The sequence below is a fragment of the Schistocerca cancellata genome, chromosome 8 (assembly GCF_023864275.1).
Source record: "Schistocerca cancellata isolate TAMUIC-IGC-003103 chromosome 8, iqSchCanc2.1, whole genome shotgun sequence".
Classification (NCBI taxonomy): Eukaryota; Metazoa; Arthropoda; class Insecta; order Orthoptera; family Acrididae; genus Schistocerca; species Schistocerca cancellata.
Window position 1 is genome coordinate 343,891,498 of NC_064633.1, and position 20,013 is coordinate 343,911,510.

The 20,013-nt window shown below is 43.6% G+C and overlaps 1 protein-coding gene across 1 annotated transcript in view; it reads right to left on the reverse strand.

Moving 5' to 3' along the window:
* The window catches only part of LOC126094714 (lipase 3-like), an 80,191-nt gene that overhangs the window by 41,153 nt on the left and 19,025 nt on the right, over nt 1–20,013 (reverse strand). The window contains exons 4-6 of the mRNA XM_049909249.1: nt 11,118–11,364; nt 7,109–7,267; nt 4,354–4,438 (exon numbers count right to left, since the gene is read on the reverse strand). Of these exons, the coding sequence (XP_049765206.1) occupies nt 4,354–4,438; nt 7,109–7,267; nt 11,118–11,364 (491 nt within the window). The remainder of the gene's footprint in view (nt 1–4,353; nt 4,439–7,108; nt 7,268–11,117; nt 11,365–20,013) is intronic.

Sequence of the window (20,013 nt, forward strand, 5' to 3'; positions counted from 1 at the left end):
ACCCTTTTTGTCAGGAAAGGGTGGAAGTATTAAGTTGATGTTTATACACTATGCGACAAAAAGTATCCGGACACCCCAAATACATACGTTTTTCGTATAAGGTGTATTGTGCTGTCACCTACTACCAGGTACTCTATATCAGCGACCTCAGTAGTCAGTCGACATCGTGACAGAGCAGATTGGGGCACTCCGCGGAACTCACGGACTCCGAACGTGTCATACGTCCGTACGCGAGATTTCCACACTCCTAAACATCCCTAGGTCCACTGTTTCCGATGTGATAGTGAAGTGGAAACGTGAAGGGACACGTTTAGGACAAAAGCGTACGGGCCGACCTCGTCTGTTCACTGACACAGACCACCGACCGTTGAAGAGGGTCGTAATGTGTAATAGGCAAACATCTATACAGATCATCACACAGGAATTCCAAACTGCATCAGGATCCCCTGCAAGTACTATGACAGTTAGGCGAGAGGTGAGAAAACTTTGATTTCATGGCCGAGTGGCTACTCATATGCCACACGTCACGCCGGTAAATGGCAAACGACGCCTCGCTTGATGTAAGGAGCGTAAACATTGGACGACTGAACAGTGGAAAAACGTTGTGTGAAGTGACGAATCACGGTACACTATGTGGCGATCCGATGCCAGGGTGTGGGTTGGCGAATGACCGGTGAACTTCATCTGCCAGCGAGTGTAATGCCAACAGTAACATTCGAAGACGGTGGTGTTATGGTGTGGTCGTGTTTTTCATGGAGGGGGCTTGCACCCCTTGTTGTTTTGTGTGCACTACCACGGCACAGGCGTACATTGATGTCTCAAGCACTTTCTTGCTTCCCACTGTTGAAGAGCAATTCAGGGATGGCGAATGCATCTTTCAACACGATCGAGCACCTGTTCATAATGCACGGCCTGTGGCAGAGTAGTTGCACAACAATAACATCCCTGTAATGGAGTGGGCTGCACACAGAGTCCTGACCTGAATCCTATAGAACATGTTTTGCATTGCCGACTTCGTGCCAGGCCTCACCTACTGACATAGATTCCTCCCCTCACTGCTCGCTTCCCGAGCACGGAGTCCCGGGTTCGATTCCCGGCGGGGTCAGGGATTTTCACCTGCCTCGAGATGACTGGGTGTTTGTGTTGTCCTCATCATTTCATCATCATCCAGGAAAGTGGCGAAATTGGACTGAGCAAAGATTGGGTAATTGTACGGGCGCTGATAACCACGCAGTTGAGCGCCCCACAAACCAAACATCATCATCATCATCCCCTCACTGCAGCACTCCTTGAAAAATGGGCGGCAATTCCCCAAGAAACCTTCCAGCACCTAACTGAACGTATACCTGCGAGAGTGGAAATTGTCGTAAAGGCTAAGGTTGGGCCAATACCATATTGAATTCCAGTATTACCGATGGAGGTTACCACTTGGAAGTCATTTTCATCCACGTGTCCGCATAATTTTGATCACATAGTGTATCTTATACTAAGATCTATGGACCCTTGGCGGTTAAAAAATTTAAGCTTCCAAGTCAGTGCAATCAAAAGATACGGCCATTTATGTCACATATTTTGATACTCGCAAACACACTCATCAGAGCCTACAGGATACTTCCCACTGACCTAAAATACTGAAATTTTGCAAGAAGTAAGGTTTCACAGCACAGTTAAGTGAAAACACCGGAAAGTGTTAATTTGTAAGTGCAGCACAAGCAAAAATTTTTTTTTTTGTAATTTCTTATCTGTTTGTCCGTCGGTCTGTTAAGACGCCTTTTCTCAGAAACAGATAGAGGTATCAAGTCGAAACTTCTGTCACATACTAAGGTTTATGGTCGTTAGGCGGTATAGTATATGTAAGCTTTTAAGTCAACCCAGTCTAAGGTTTTAAGTCAATCCAGTCAAAAGATACTACAATTTACGTCACATATTTTAATGCTCGCTAACTCGCTCACCAAGACCTAAAGGATATCTCCAGCTGGCCTGGAATACTCAAATTTGATAAGAAATAAGGTTTCACCGCACAATTAAAGTAAAACTCCAGAAATTGTGAATCTATAAATACATCAGACAAAAACATTCGTCATTTGTTGTCTGACTTCTGTCTGTCCGTCCGTCTGGCCTTTTCATCAGGAACGGGTAGATGTATCAAGTCGAAATATGTGTCACTTACATTGGTCCGTGGTTCTTTGGTGATGAAAAAAATTTAAGTTTCTAAGGCATTGCAGTCAGAAGATACGGCCATTCATGTCACATAATTTGACACTCGCAATCTCATTCATTACAATCTATAGGATATTTTCCGTTGACCAAGAATCATGAACTTTGGCAAGAAGCAAGATTTCACAGTACAAATAAAGAAAGATATCACAGAAACGTAGATCTGCAGTTATACCACACGAAAAAAATATTAGTTTTGTCATTCGTTATCCGGGTCCAAAATTAAAATTAAACCAGTCTCAAAAGCCTTGTAATTCCGGGATTGATATCTTGCAGTATCATTGTCGATAACAGGAAAAAAATCGTCGATATTCTTGATTTCCAGCATTAATGAACTGTCTATGTACATAATCTATTTTGAGACGGTATCGTCAGGCGCGAGTCCTACTAGCACCTGACCAATTAATTTTTTTTTTTTTTGCTAATTGTTGGGGAGTGTTCCGTTTGTTGTATTGATCTCCTTTCTTACGTATTTCCCTTTTCGCCTACCTTTTGTGAAAATATTGCGTAAGTACTGTAGTGTCTTTTTCAGTCTCACCTTGAATTTCTCTCCTTGCCAACCTCTTCATCTAAGAGCAGCACTTACATCCAACGTCCGTATCTGCCATAATTGCCCATTCGTCGTTTTTAATGAACTTCTGTAAATCTCGTTTCAGTTGATTGTCATGACTTCTGCTTTATTTTGTTAATTTTAAGCGCACGCATTGAATGAGTAATGCACCTGACTCGATTAACACTGGTCATGTTTCTTGCTAGCAAAAGGGTAACAATACAAGGCACATTTGAAAATGGCAATTACGTCGATATTGCCCCGTTGTGAAGTACAGGACTAGCTAGTTTTTTTGTCAACAAAATACAGCCTCGCACGAAAAACGATTGCATTTAAGCATGTCCCATAGCTTCATAAGGTAAGAGATTTCCTTGTACTTCTTTCGTCGCCTGTTGGTCCTATGTCAAACTCTTTGTAATTCAACGTCCTCTATTATCAACTTTCTACAATACCACATTCAAAAGGCTCTCCGTTTCTGTTTCTCTCTTTTCCTCGCCGTCCAAGCGTAAGCTGCCAGAATCCTCTTCGTCGATTCCATTATTGGTTCATCTCTTGTCATACTTTACAGCAGTTAGTCTATTCTCTTCGTGTGCCGTTTTGAGTTACAGAGTTCCGTGAACTCTACAACCGAACTAGATGGCTCAGTGATTAGCTCACTAGACTGGTATTTGCGAGGACGACGGTTCAAATCCCCGTCCTAACGTCCAGATATAGGTTTTTTCAGGATTCCCCAAAATCGCTCATGGCAAATGCTCGAAAGATTTGTTAGAAAGGATACGGCAGATTTCCTTCCTCATCCTTCATTAATGTGAGTTTGTGGTTCCTTCTCCAAAGACCTCGTTGCCGCAGGGCCGTTAAACACTAATATCCCTTCTATTCGATCCTAATGACTTGGTTTCGCTGAATCAATGGTGAAGTGTTGGCAGAAGAGCCAACACTGTGTTGTTAGAGTAGGCCGAAATGCACGCGTTTAATTACACGCTGACTGGCGTGAGGTCTGTAACAGGTCAGAGAAATAAGACTAGCAAAACAAGAGTAACTGGTAGAATACTTAACTTTAATCCACAATTGTAGAACATCTCTCTTGATGATACATAATTTGAATCTCAATATAAAATGCTATGGCGCCTTGCTAGGTCGTAGCAAATGACGTAGCTGAAGGCTATGCTAACTATCGTCTCGGCAAATGAGAGCGTAGTTGTCAGTGATCCATCTCTGGCTAAGTCGGCTGTACAACTGGGGCGAGTGCTAGTACGTCTCACTAGACCTGCCGTGTGGCGGCGCTCGGTCTGCCATCACTGACAGTGGCGACACGCGGGTCCGTCGTACACTAGCGGAACGCGGCCGATTTAAAAGCTACCACCTAGCAAGTGTGGTGTCTGGCGGTGACACTACAAATGAAGCTGACAAATCTCCTCCCCCCCCCCCCCATCAATCCCTCTCTCTCTCTCTCTCTCTCTCTCACTCACTCTCTCTCTCTCCCTTGCACACACACACACACACACACACACACACAGTAGACAGCCAAAGTAATAACCCCGGTGCTCTATATTCTGTTTGGGAGGACTCAAGTGTCACATACTGACCGCTCTTGATCTCCTGTCCGTAGTGAATCAGCTGTTTACTGGAGGCGCCTGCAGGTGTGTGAGCCAACAGCACAGGCAGCATCGTCTGCAACATACACACAAGTAAACCTCAGCCGCACAACCCATCATTTTACATCACCATTTCCTGTGCATCCCTGCAGCAAAATATTTTCAAAAGTATTTGACAAGAACAGAAACAGTAACAACTTGCACATTTACAGCACCAAATTAAAGTCTTCTCCCACGTCAACATCCTGTTACCTGAAAGTTTACCTAGTGACCATTTAGATGACGTTTACCTGTTACAAATAACAACGAAATTTAGGACATATCTTACCTACGATCGCATTAATTGAACTATTCCGTTGATTCTTGGTAGAATAATTTCCACATTATAATAATTTTGTGTTAGGCAAATGTGTGTTGTTAATCTTCTGTCATCTGTGAGAACTGGGAAACAGTGAAATACACAAAATCATTTGTAGTCGTGGCAACTTATATACTGGCTACTCTACAGGGCAGTATCCCTATCCTTCAAGGAACACCGTAGCAGTTAAAAGACTTACAAAGGGAGAGACTACTTTTGAGACCACCTGCTTTACCCCTCCTACTCATTTGCACCGTTTTTCCTTTGTTTCAGTTACTGTTGTGTGGCGTGCCCTGTTAAAATTTTACTTTGCTTAATTATAGTTATTTCATTTACCTGCTTAATTTCACTTGTCATATTGCACCTATTTGTAATACTGGCCCTTTTAAGGAGAAGATTATCTTACTCCATCACCCCCTTGGAACATATCACCAAATTTTACCACATATTGTGCAAATTATTTTCCCTCTCGGAATAATTGTTGTAATTTATCATGTAGTTCATTATTTAACGTGTCACATACGTTAGCTAATCTAAATCTTTTTGCATCGCAATTTTTACTGAAATAAACCCTCAGCTGCTGCATCAAACATCAGTAATTACCATCTTCGGAAATCAAATGAGATTCTTTGTAGTTGCTCTGTTTAAAATCTTTAATTTCGAAAAAACCTCATAACCAAACATATTTATCTTCGTACCTGACTCAAATCGATTTGTGAAGTAATAAATATTGGAGAATATTACATCAGTGACGTGTATTTTTTCATTCAAATTTTCTTTTGATTAGTACACTACTGATGTCAGTCTTTCTTATTTCGAATTTCCAAGACTTCCCTGAACGTGAAGGGCAAAATGGTTCCTTACAATGAGCCATGCTCTATTCGTAATTATTAAGCTGAATTTATCGCCTTGTTCAGGCATTATTATTATAATTACTATCGTTGTCCACTGCCCTTAATTTTTATTCTTTTAATGTAGCGACGTGTTCTATGAAGATGTGCCATTTATATCATCCCTTCGAAAATAAAATTAAAATAAATTTACACAAAAATGTGCTGTACTGCGTTTTCCAAAGGATCTAGGACGACATTTAAATGTACAGCACAGTAACATATCTTTATAGCCTTCTCTTTGCAGCAAGTTGTTCTTGTTTTTCTGATAAATTTAAAGAAATTCGTTTCCCTTATTAGAGAACTTTATCGTTCTCGTATAAAGAACTTACTACCTATACTGCATGAGCAGCTTGAAAAGGATAAAGTTGTTTTTACAAGTGATGTGTTAGTTTTCTTAAAATAAGCTTTATCATAAAAATTGTTTTATTATAGTTAGAAGGTTATTCTGACTTCACTGGTTTTGTCTAATATTTGGCAGAGTACGGTTTTGTTTGACGTGTTTGATTAACAGTCGATTTTACAAGATGGCGTACGTTGTTTGTGCTGATGCAACGCCGCCCATGTATAGCGAGAAAGAGTTCTTTTTATAATTTATCTCACTGTATCGTGAGTTCCACAATTGTAAAAACTACGAACAACGTTAAAAATAAAAGAGCACTGGCAGTTACCAAAATGGTAGAGGTATTGCTTCTTCCGCATCATATATTACGTAGGATGACGTTAAGAAGAAAATGAATATTCTACGTACAACATAGGTGCGGGAGTGCAATGAAACAAAAAGACTGAAGCTCCACGGTTCTTCCGCGGACGAGGTAACGTTCCCACGTTGTGGCATTTTAATGAACTTTCATTACAGTACCAACTAGAAGAGGACAGATTTTCGCATAACTGTGTCTTCTTTTTCAAAGTGAGTGTGAAGTAATTCTAACAAGTATTAAAAGTTTGGAGGTCCCTACGGGGAAACTTGATGTAATCATCAAGTTTTCAGTGTAATATTTCCTCTAGCAGATTTTCATTGGTATATTTATCCCTCACTTTCAGCCATTCCCTGGACCAGAGACTTTCTTTTTGTTTTGTTTCTTCATACACCGTGTATGAATATTTTGCGATACGATACACGTAGCGTACCAGTTGCTTCAAAAATGAGATTAAATTTGACAAATTTTGTTGGTACGTCGGCGCGCTTGTTCGACAGCGCTGTGGACAATCAATAGCGAACTTGGCAATCAAGTTTAATCGTTATCAGGGGCCTTTAGATACGAGAATCGCGAGCTAGAAACTTATTTTATTCTTGCCATAGCATTAATTTGCAAGTCTTGTTCAGTGCACATTGTAAATATCATTTTCGCTGCAAACTATTTGCTTTGGTTATAGTTGGAATGCGGGTTTTCGAAAAAAATTGTGTTTCCGGAGACAAATTTTTGTATACAACTAATAAACACAAAATTAAACAGAAGAAACATTTATTTCCTTCTTGTGGAGTTCTGGAACTTACCGTGTTCATCTCATCAGGGTTGTACCCGCCAATCAGGAACATGATATTGCTGCAGATGTCTTGGGTGAAGGCGTCATCGTTGCACATGATGTCTCCCACCATCTGTATGAACTCACTGTTTGGCAGGAATTCATTCAAGCCGATCAACTGAGTGAGGAACTGCAAACAGAGACATCTAGAGGTGACGGATCTTCCAAAGAGCACATATCCAAAACTAGAATAACAAGAAATTATTCCTATAGATTCAAAGAGGTGCAGGATACGCTAAAGGAGCAGAATGTGATTTTCGATTTTTAGCGTGGATAAGTCTGAAAGTGGCATTATATCCAGCTATATAGATGATTCTATAACTGATCAAAAGTATATCTGGCTATATATTGAGCTCTCTTCTGAGTCACAGACAGTTTAGTAATAAGGAGCTTAGATCATTCTTTCGCTATGCAAGCTTGTACAGAGACTAAACCCTATTACGGGCTAAAACTTCAGTTCTAGATGTTAAAACTGTTCTCTTTGAATGTACGGTATTGGACCAGTCGACGGGAATACGGGACGCCATTACAATGTGATATATTCTACACTCCCGTGTGTATCATGCCATGCTGACGGATAAAAACTTCTAACACTTTTTGTATGATGTTATGTGATAATGCTAGCTAAATTTCAACCAAACCAAACATTTCAAATAAAAAAATATCATGTAGAAAAATAGCTTATTTCAACAAAATTAATGTGACAGTGGTTGCAGACGTATAAAAGAAGGGTCGACTGAAGAATGGGATATAACTCGTCGGCTTTCATGAATGACGTCATACCTTAGTCATAGATATTAATTCGTTTACTTGCGAGACATTGATAATAAATTGGTTATCTTCTGTGGCGAAGCGGTATAATCGTGAATAAAAATAAACGAATGTGTTATTAAAGCGATAGATATTGTCTACACTTTTGTTGCTTGTGGTAATTTTAAATAATTTGTGAATATTTTTGAATCATAGCTTTGTCTGATAGTGAGTCGTTCTAATTACTGTTTCTTCTGCACTTGATTTGTATCTTGTACTATGTAAGGCAACTAATGAATAGGATACTAGTACAAGCGAAAGCAAAACATCCGACGTACATAACTCTGGCATCCTGTGCCTCAGCTGAACTACGAAAGTTGTGTCCTATTTTCTAGTTCACCTGTATAGGTCAGCTTAAGTACAGGATACAAAGTTTACGTTTGTCAGGTTTTTCGCCTTCACTAGTACAAGTTCCTAATCTCCAGTTGACAAGTATAGGTCAAACAAAGTACAGGAGACAAATTTCACGTTTGTCGCTTTTTTTCGCCTTCGCTAGTACTAGTATCCTATTCTTCAGTTGATCTATAGAGGTAAATTGAAGTAATTGATACAAATTTTACGTTTGTCCCTTTTTCGCCTTCGCTAGTACTAGTAACCTAGTCTTCAGCTGACACATTAGGCAGAGAAATGTGGCTTGTACCACGCTCTAATTCCCGTGAAACAGAAATCACAAAATATAAAAGACTGATAGCAATAGGGCACGCGTTGCTCCCCAGAATGCAGTGATCATAAGATTTAAGTGTGATTTTTGAGAGATTTAAAAATTCCACCGTTGTTCTACTAATTAGCAGAGGCAGGTGTTACTGAGTGATGAGCCATACCACATGGTGCATATAGGTTGGAGTGCATGACAGTGAAACATGCTTGATGAGCGTTGTTTACGACAGTGAGAAATGCTGCATCGCAGACATACGCGGCTCCATCCTAGGAATACGAAACTGCAACGCATCTGCGCCGGTATAAGTCGCACAAACGAAAATTCTGCGCATTATAACCAACGCCCCACGCTACGCACGAACCTTAAACATCTAACATGAATTACGCCTCGAGTACCTCACGCAAGTTTTCAAGAACATGTGATTCTAAAAGAATCCGAAATTTCGAATAACCACGTAACTCTCTATCTGGAAAACTGGGATTACAACCCATAGGCGGACAAACAACCGACCAAAAATATTGCTTTGAAGAAGTACCATCTAAGGCAAAAACACATCCCCATACAACAAACTACAAGATGAGGGAGAAGCCTTGGGGGTACACCAGCAAATCTGACTTGCTGTGTAAAACCTAAAACGCAGACAGGACACATAAATAAAGTATTCTGAGAGGCCATTTCGTAATAAATTTGATTTCCCTGACGTCGAGTTTGTCGTGTTGCAGGAAATACAGCGCTACGTTCGTCAAGGAGACGTCTTCTGTGCTTTGGAATAACAACAACTACACAAACATTAACATATCCTTGTGCCCAATAACAGTCTGTGTCAGCTGGCAAGCGTAGCTGCCCCATTATGCACCGTGTGACAATAGCAGGGGGTTTTCTCCCAGGCTCAAGCCTAGTTTACACGACGACACTAGGTTGCACGCAACTGCGCTACCGGTCACTGCGCATGCGCGCCGCGAGTTTGCGTAACTCGTCGGTGAAACTAAACAGTTTCGGCGTGTTGCAACTTTGGCGACACTAGTTGCATGAGTTTTGAGGGTATGTGTGTACTTAGAGTGTAGATAAACTGAAATATGAAGTGGGAAACGGAGAATAATGTTCGCCTTTTGGATATCTATGCTTTGCTTTACACCGCCAATGGACAGTAGATCTTAGTATGTGGCATAAATTTAAACCTGTTACCTTTAACCCGTTCCTGAGAAAAAGGGGTCTTAGCAGACGGACAGACAGTCAGGCGGAAAACAAATAACGAAAAACATATTTTTCGTTGATATAATTACAAATTCACTGTTTCGCATTTTTTACCTTACTTGTTCTGTAATATCTTGCTTTTTGTCAAATTTCGTGATTCTAAATCAACGGGAAGTACCCTGCAGGTTTTGATGAGTGAGTTTGCGAGTATCAAAATATGTGACATAAATGACCGTATTTTTTATTGATTTCATTCACTTGGAAACTTAGAGCTTTTACATTGCCGCTGTATCATAGACCTTAGTATGTGCCATAAATCTGAACTTGATACATCAACCCGTTCCTGAGCAATAGGGGTCTAAACAGCCAGACAGACAATAAAGAGATGCTAAAACGGTTCCGTTTCTACCGAATGAGGACGGAGTCATAAAAAGTTTGAGAAAAGGTGTCCACACGAGAGTGTTACATAAATATTCGAGGATATTAAATGGAAATCTTTGGAAGGTGGAGAACGTGGTTCTCGTGAAACACTAATGGCTAAATATGGAAAACCTGTATTCGAAGAAGACTGTGCGATTGTTCTGCTTTCATCATCGCATGTACTCGTGTAGAGATGATGAGAATAAGATGAGAGAGACTGGGTCACTTACGGAGGCAGAAAGACAGTAATCATTACCTCGCTCAATATGTGAACGGAACAGGACAAAAAATCGATAATGTTGGTTTGAAGTCCCCTCCATCACTCACTGTACAATGGCACAGTGGTTTGAGGAGTGTACGTGTAAGTGTAAAAGCCCCAGCCTGAAATCAGTTCAAATGGTTCAAATGGCTCTGAGCACTATGGGACTTAATTTCTGAGGTCATCAGTCCCCTAGAACTTAGAACTACTTAAACCTAACCAACCTAAAAACATCACACACATCCATGCCCGAGGCAGGATTCGAACCTGCGACCGTAGCGGTCGCGCGGTTCCAGACTATAGCCTGAACTCAGTACAGGATCTTTGGGACGATATAGTCTGGCAGTTAAAAGCCACAGTAGCTCCTCCAAGGATCAGGTATCGTCTTCCTTGAGAGTGATAAATAGTTGTCGAAGGAAACATTCTGATTTCAATGGTCATAGCTTAAATGGTCTGCCCCCCCCCCCTCCCCCCTCCTCCATCCATCCTCGGACATTAAACGCAGTAATATTAGCAGGTAAGGTCATGCACACTGTTAGTTTCATGGTTGCCACATTAGATACATGAAACAGTGAGTGTCTGGGGCCTCTGGCTACATAGTGACTCGTAAGAGCTGTATTCTTAGAAGAAAGAACTCACCGAGATCTGGTCGACGAACTGCGCCACAACTTGCAGCAGAGGGCTGTCCAGGTGGTCCATGTAGGCGACTGGCGCCAGACTGAACATGACGCGGATCTTGTCGTTGTACTCTGGACGCATGGAGGCCATCACGTAGAAGGAGGTGGTGCCTTGCGAGTGGCCGGCGTAGAATAGGTCAGACTGACCCGTCTGGGCGAGGACGTAGTCGATCATCGCCGGCAGGTCGTAGTAGCCGATTTCGTGCCAGCTGTAAGAATACGTAACAGCACGATACAGAAAAAACACCGCGAAAAACTAATCTGACGAGTTGTTCCTTCTGAGCAGGCAAGTATTTGGTGTTTGTAGAAACAGAATTGCCTCTACACTTCAGGTAGGCGGAAATGCAGGGCGTGTTTTTTAAGTGAGGTCCGTTTTGTCGTAGACACTAGTGGTTCACGCGCATACGGCAACGAGCGCGTGCGTCGTGTACCGGCATGCCTCGGGAACAGCTGTGCTCAATTTCAGCTCTGTAGCTGACCTGTACGTTTCTGTTCTGTGCTTTCAAAATATTTAAGACTATCAACCCGCCCGCCGCGTGATGATGATGTTTGGTTTGTGGGGCGCTCAACTGCGTGGTTATCAGCGCCCGTACAATGTCCCAACCTTTGCTCAGTCCAATTTCGCCACTTTCCTGGATGATGATGAAATGATGAGGACAACACAAACACCCAGTCATCTCGAGGCAGGTGAAAATCCCTGACCCCGCCGGGAATCGAACCCGGGACCCCGTGCTCGGGAAGCGAGAACCGCCCGCCGCGTGTGAGGTTCGCTCAGTGATACGGTTTTTGTTAGCAAGGAACCCGTCTGCTGCAGAAATTCATCGACAGATTTGCGAAGTGTACTGTGATACTGTTATGAGTGAAAGCAAAGTGCGTAAGTGGGTGCGAGAATGCAAAGATGGCCGTGAAAACGTCCATGATGAGGACTGCGCCGGTGGCCGTTCTTTGATTACAGACGATTTGGTGGCTTCAGTTGAAGCGAGGGTTCGTGAGAACAGGCGCTTCACAATAACAGGTGTCTCAAACGAATTTCCTGGCGTGTCGAGATCAGTGCTTTACTACATTGTTTCTGAACACCTACAGTTCAGGAAACTGTGCTCCCGTTGGGTCCTGAAACTCCTAACAGAGGACCACAAAAACCAAAAATTTGAGTGTGAAATGAAGTTCCTGATTCACAAAGAAGGTGACGGCTTCTTGAGTCAGATCGTAACTGGAGACGAAACAAGGGTTTCGCATATCACGCCCGAATCGAAGCAGCAGAGCATGGAATGGAGACACACGCACTCCCTTGTAAAGGTGAAGGCCAGACAGACTCTGTCCCAGCGCAAAGTCATGGCGTCGGTGTTTTGGGATAGACATGGTGTTTTGTTGGTCGACTTCATGCAACGAGGAACCACTATCAATGCAGAAGCATACTGCCAAACCCTGAGAAAGCTACGCAGAGCGATTCAAAACAAAAGACGCGGCATGCTGACAAAGGGAATTGTCCTTCTCCATGACAATGCAAGACCTCACACAGCATGTCAGACCCGCGATTTATTGGACAGTTTTGGCTGGGAAGTTTTTGACCACCCACCCTACAGTCCTGACCTTGCGCCGAGTGATTACCATCTGTTCCTCCAACTCAAACAGCACCTCAGTGGCAGCCGTTACAATGATGACTACGACGTGAAAACGGCAGTGAACTCTTGGTTATCGGAACAGGTGGCAATTTCTTATGAAGAGCGCATTTTAAAATTGGTTTAGAGGTATGATAGATGTTTGAACAAACTTGTCAACTATATCGAAAAATAGAGTGCAGTATGTACTTTCTGAAAATAAATTTCCTTTTTTGAAATAACCTTTCGTTGTGTACTTACGTTCAAACAGACCTTACTTTAAAAAAACACGCATCGTATATACAAAGTAAGGCCGACACTGGCAGAAAAAATTGGCGTACTTGTCACATTCTTGTAAGTGTGAATGCAATCATCACTAATAATCCTTTTGTGGGAATGCTGTACCACGTCAGTCCAAAAAGTTTTGAGACTGGATTATTACAAACCAGAGAAAAGTTAAGATCGTGGTTTTAATACTTCAGGTGTTCTAAACTGTCTCTCCTCACTTGAGTACAACGCACAGAATGTTCATACAACCGCGTGAAACTGTTAGAAGAGTCCTTTGGGATTCTGTTCAATTCGCGTGTCACATTAGCACCTCCTTCGATCTGCGATTTGTCGTTTTGTGGTACTTCGGTACTGACAACACCCAGTCTCGTCATCTATGATGATCTTTCCAGAAGAGAACTGGCCACGTGTTTCGTTTTAATCAAGCCATGGAGGCGTCCACGTGTCGATGTTGTTGTTCGGGAGTGAAGGTGAGTGAAACAAACTTTCCACACACACTTTTCTCTTCTTCGTAATGTTCTGCAGAATTTCTTGAACACTTAATGTAGAGATGTTGCTCCAACGCGATTTGCGACACAGCGTTGACAAACGGCTGCACGTCCACTACTTAACACTGTCTGTTCACGACTGATTAATTGAATGCACATCTTTTGTTTACAGTTGTTGGTTCAAGCATCATCCGTAATTAGTCTCCTTAAGTTGCCTATACGCCAGCAATAAAATCAGTCTCAGAACTTTCTGGTGGGATGGTGTACATCTCTTACAGTAAATTGTGGAGAAAAATGAAATTATGTAGCAAGTAATAATTGTAGTACTAGGCATGTTCAGAAGGTAAATGTGCTACATGCTTGTATTTTATTAAGAAGTTTTTATTTGAAAAAATTACAGGGTATTGTTGATACACTAATTGATTATTTTTCTACATTATCGCCATCCCGTTGAGTCCACGTGGTGAGCCGTGGCACGAATTTCTTTATGTCCTCCTTGAAGAACTATCCCACCAACTCTTTCTTCTAAGTGGTGGTCTCGCGGTTCTCGGCGCGCAGTCCGGAACCGCGCGACTGCTACGGTCGCAGGTTAGAATCCTGCCTCGGGCATGGATGTGTGTGATGTCCTTAGGTTAGTTACGTTTAAGTAGTTCTAAGTTCTAGGGGACTGATGACCACAGATGTTAAGTCCCATAGTGCTCAGAGCCATTTGAACTCTTTCTTCCACTTCAGATCCTCTTTTTGCACCTGCTCATCGGGTGAAAACTTCACTTATATATACCTTCATGGAGGTGCAAAGATGTAATCTGAAGGATCCAAGTCAGGGGAAAGCAGGGTTGATTCAAAATAGGAATTAAAGCTTCATAATGTTATCACTGAACCAGACCACGACGCATTATGCTTCTCTTGTAGCGCCTGCCACTGGAGCTTGATGAGCTCTTCATACCGCCCCCACACTTACTAAATGAATCCGTGACGAAACACGCTGTTATTCTTTGGATATTTTCTATTCAGCAGTCCTACCCAGTATGGGTCCCAGACTGAGGAACACTACTGACATTCGAGTTTTAGACTAAATTTTTTGAAAAGGTTTCTTAGTTCTTACGAGATCTGGCCATCGAAATACACTTGACTTCTACTGTTTTTATCATTTGATGTCTCTTCTCTACAGCATAACGTAAGTAGTGCATTATTTCTGTGCTTGTGCTACACATAGGGGGTACAAGCATTGTTTCTCATCTCCCATTATAAAAACAAAAATATCTATATGACCATCATATTATACACTATTATACACTCCTGGGAACTGAAATAAGAACACCGTGAATTCATTGTCCCAGGAAGGGGAAACTTTATTGACACATTCCTGGGGTCAGATACATCACATGATCACACTGACAGAACCACAGGCACATAGACACAGGCAACAGAGCATGCACAATGTCGGCACTAGTACAGTGTATATCCACCTTTCACAGCAATGCAGGCTGCTATTCTCCCATGGAGACGATCGTAGAGATGCTGGATGTAGTCCTGTGGAACGGCTTGCCATGCCATTTCCACCTGGCGCCTCAGTTGGACCAGCGTTCGTGCTGGACGTGCAGACCGCGTGAGACGACGCTTCATCCAGTCCCAAACATGCTCAATGGGGGACAGATCCGGAGATCTTGCTGGCCAGGATAGTTGACTTACACCTTCTAGAGCACGTTGGGTGGCACGGGATACATGCGGACGTGCATTGTCCTGTTGGAACAGCAAGTTCCCTTGCCGGTCTAGGAATGGTAGAACGATGGGTTCGATGACGGTTTGGATGTACCGTGCACTATTCAGTGTCCCCTCGACGATCACCAGTGGTGTACGGCCAGTGTAGGAGATCGCTCCCCACACCATGATGCCGGGTGTTGGCCCTGTGTGCCTCGGTCGTATGCAGTCCTGATTGTGGCGCTCACCTGCACGGCGCCAAACACGCATACGACCATCATTGGCACCAAGGCAGAAGCGAGTCTCATCGCTGAAGACGACACGTCTCCATTCGTCCCTCCATTCACGCCTGTCGCGACACCACTGGAGGCGGGCTGCACGATGTTGGGGCGTGAGCGGAAGACGGCCTAACGGTGTGCGGGACCGTAGCCCAGCTTCATGGAGACGGTTGCGAATGGTCCTCACCGATACCCCAGGAGCAACAGTGTCCCTAATTTGCTGGGAAGTGGCGGTGCGGTCCCCTACGGCACTGCGTAGGATCCTACGGTCTTGGCGTGCATCCGTGCGTCGCTGCGGTCCGGTCCCAGGTCGACGGGCACGTGCACCTTCCGCCGAACACTGGCGACAACATCGATGTACTGTGGAGACCTCACGCCCCACGTGTTGAGCAATTCGGCGGCACGTCCACCCGGCCTCCCGCATGCCCACTATACGCCCTCGCTCAAAGTCCGTCAACTGCACATACGGTTCACGTCCACGCTGTCGCGGCATGCTACCAGTGTTAAAGACTGCGATGGAGCTCCGTATGCCACGGCAAACTGGCTGACACTGACGGCGGCGGTGCACAAATGCTGCGCAGCTAGCGCCATTCGACGGCCAACACCGCGGTTCCTGGTATGTCCGCTGTGCCGTGCGTGTGATCATTGCTTGTACAGCCCTCTCGCAGTGTCCGGAGCAAGTATGGTGGGTCTGACACACCGGTGTCAATGTGTTCTTTTTTCCATTTCCAGGAGTGTAATTCGTCAGTTTCAGAGAAATTTGATAATTACATAACGGCCGAAATCGGTCGTGTGACTTTAATAAAGTTCTAAAGAAAGCAACTGGAGTAGGTTTTAATTAACATTTGTATGTATTGAGAGTCGATTACCAATCAAGCCTTCAGACTCTTCTTGTATATTTTCACTACAATTTTACAGGTGTTGCGACTACTCTATATACAACAGCATCATCCGTGAGCAGCCTCATAGAACTTCCAATGATATCCACAAAGTCATTTACACATACTGTGTACAGTAACTCACTTTTGATATGGCTGAAGCTACTTCTACGTTTGAAGATGTCTCTCCATTAAAAACGACATGCTCCTTTCTGTTTGCTAGTAACTTGTCAACACTATCACGAAGCTGGTCTGATGTACCCTAAGCTCGTATTTTGTTCATTATTTGACAGTGAGAAGTTGTATAGAAGGGCATCCAGAAGTCAAGGAACGCAGCATCAACCTTGGCGCCGATCTTTGTTGCTTTCTTGGTCTTGTGGACCAAAAGAGCGAACTGTTTGATGAAATAGTTTCAGTGTCGATGCTCAACCAACGTCCGACTTCCTGCGGCGGTCAGAAAAACGCGAGTAGAGGGTTAATGGGCTTATATCGTTGCGGTGCGGTGAGCGAGAAGTTGTGAATTTGATTCTGATGCAGAGTGTGTTCGTATGGCCGATACGGTTAAGGAAATCGTTCTAGAGAAGTGAGGCATCTGGTCTCGTGTCCAAAAGGGGCACAATTTTCAGCTCTCCCCATTGCATTGCTGCCAATGCCCAGTGCAGCTCGAGGCTTATCTCCTTCCTATCTCTTTCACCATCCCGTTTCCTTTACATTCCTATCATCCTCAAATATTCATGACATTTGACCAGAGCAAATCCTACCAACAACAATGCATTTCATTGAATCTTCAAAGTGAAGCTGCTTTGAAACGGCATACTTTCATAACACACTAGTTAGAGTAAGTAAATACGAATATTCTTTAACCGCAAATACAACGTTTTTCGTCATGTTATTGCAACAAATCGTACCAATAAAGACGCATTTTCGAGATATCCTCAATGAGCTGATGCTTTGAAACAGTGTACACTGATGGCAAAAAAATCGCTACACCAAAACGTAATTAACGTAGAGTAATGAAATTTTGGGAATACATTTATCTAAGTAACGTATTTTAATGATTAACACTGCAAGATCACGGGTTACTGTAAGCGTCAGACAAGCCACTGAAAATGTGAAATGCTGGTTCTTTGACAAGCGGTGTAGCCGCCAGATTGTTGAATACAAGCAAGCAGAAAACATACACTGTGTTGTACAGGTGTCGGATGTCAGTTTGTGAGATGGAGCTCGCTGCCTGTTCTAAATCTACATCTACATCTATAATCCGCAAGCCACCCAACGGTGTGTGGCGGAGGGCACTTTACGTGCCACTGTCATTACCTCCCATTTCTGTTCCAGTCGCGTATGGTTCGCGGGAAGAACGACTGTCTGAAAGCCTCCGTGCGCGCTCGAATCTCTCTAATTTTACATTCGTGATCTCCTCGGGAGATATAAGTAGGGGGAAGCAATATATTCGATACCTCATCCAGAAACGCACCCTCTCGAAACCTGGCAAGCAAGCTACACCGCGATGCAGAGCACCTCTCTTGCAGAGTCTGCCACTTGAGTTTGCTAAACATCTCCGTAACGCTATCACGGTTACCAAATAACGCTGTAACGAAATGCGCCGCTTTTCTTTGGATCTTCTCTATCTCTTCCGTCAACCCGATCTGGTACGGATCCCACACTGATGAGCAGTACTCAAGTACAGGTCGAACGAGTGTTTTGTAAGCCACCTCCTTTGTTGATGGACTACATTTTCTGAGGACTCTCCCAATGAATCTCAACCTGGTACCCGCCTTACCAACAACTAATTTTATATGATCATTCCACTTCAAATCGTTCCGCACGATTACTCCCAGATTTTTACAGAAATAACTGCTACCAGTGTTTGTTCCACTATCATATAATCATACAATAAAGGATCCTTCTTTCTATGTATTCGCAATACATTACATTTATCTATGTTAAGGGTCAGTTGCCACTCCCTGCACCAAGTGCCTATCCGCTGCAGATCTTCCTGCATTTCGCTGCAATTTTCTAATGCTGCAACTTCTCTGTATACTACAGCATCATCCGCGAAAAGCCGCATGGAACTTCCGACACTATCTACTAGGTCATTTATATATATTGTGAAAAGTAATTGTCCCATAACACTCCCCTGTGGCACGCCAGAGGTTACTTTAACGTCTGTAGACGTCGCTCCATTGATAACAATATGCTGTGTTCTGTTTGCTAAAAATTCTTCAATCCAGCCACACAGCTGGTCTGATATTCCGTAGGCTCTTACTTCGTTTATCAGCCGACAGTGCGGAACTGTATCGAACGCCTTCCGGAAGTCAAGGAAAATAGCATCTACCTGGGAACCTGTATCTAATATTTTCTGGGTCTCATGAACAAATAAAGCGAGTTGGGTCTCACACGATCACTGTTTACGGAATCCATGTTGATTCCTACAGAGTAGATTCTGGGTTTCCAAAAAGACATGATACTCGAGCAAAAAACATGTTCCAAAATTCTACAACAGATCGATGTAGAGATATAGGTTCAAATGGTTCAAATGGCTCTGAGTACTATGGGACTTAACATCTGTGGTCATCAGTCCCCTAGAACTTAGAACTACTTAAACCTAACTAACCTAAGGACATCACACACATCCATGCCCGAGGCAGGATTCGAACCTGCGACCGTAGCAGTCGCGCGGTTCCGGACTGCGCGCCTAGAACCGCTAGACCACCGCGGCCGGCAGAGATATAGGTCTATAGTTTTGCGCATCTGCTCGACGACCCTTCTTGAAGACTGGGACTACCTGTGCTCTTTTCCAATCATTTGGAACCTTCCGCTCCTCTAGAGACTTGCGGTACACGGCTGTTAGAAGGGGGGGCCTTTCGCGTACTCTGTGTAGAATCGAATTGGTATCCCGTCAGGTCCAGTGGACTTTCCTCTGTTGAGTGATTCCAGTTGCTTTTCTCTTCCTTGGACACTTATTTCGATGTCAGCCATTTTTTCGTTTGTGCGAGGATTGCTGTTGCAATTTGTCGGTCAATACAGGGAGTATTAATGTTGTTTGTGGATAACGCTGGAGTTGTCGTCCGATGTGCCCCATAAATGCTCGACTGGAGACAGATATGGTGATCGAGCAGTCCAAGGCAAAAACGTCGACACTCTGTACAGAAAGTTGGGTTACAACAGCGGTATGTGGGCGAGCGTTATCGTGTTGAAAAAAAAAACCGGAATGCTGCTCACGAATGACAGTACAACAGGTCGAATCACCGGACTGATGTACAAATTTACAGTCAAAGAGCACAGGATAAAGACGAGAGATCTCTTCCTGTCATGCTAAATCGCACCACCAGACGGTAACTTCAGGTGTTGGACCTGTGTGTCCAGCACGGCCACAGGTTGGCTGCAGGCCGTCAGCTGGCCTCCTTCTAACACACACACAGCAATCACCGTCACCGAGGCAGAACCAGCTTTCATCAGAAAACACAGCAGACCTACACTCTGTCCTCCAATGAGCTCTCGCTGCACAGCGCTGAAGACGAAAAGGTGGTCGTTTGGGGTCAGTGGAATGCACGCTATAGGGCGTCTGGCTCGGAGCAGTCCTTGAAGCAACCGATTTTTAACATTTCGTTGGGTCACTGTGGTGCC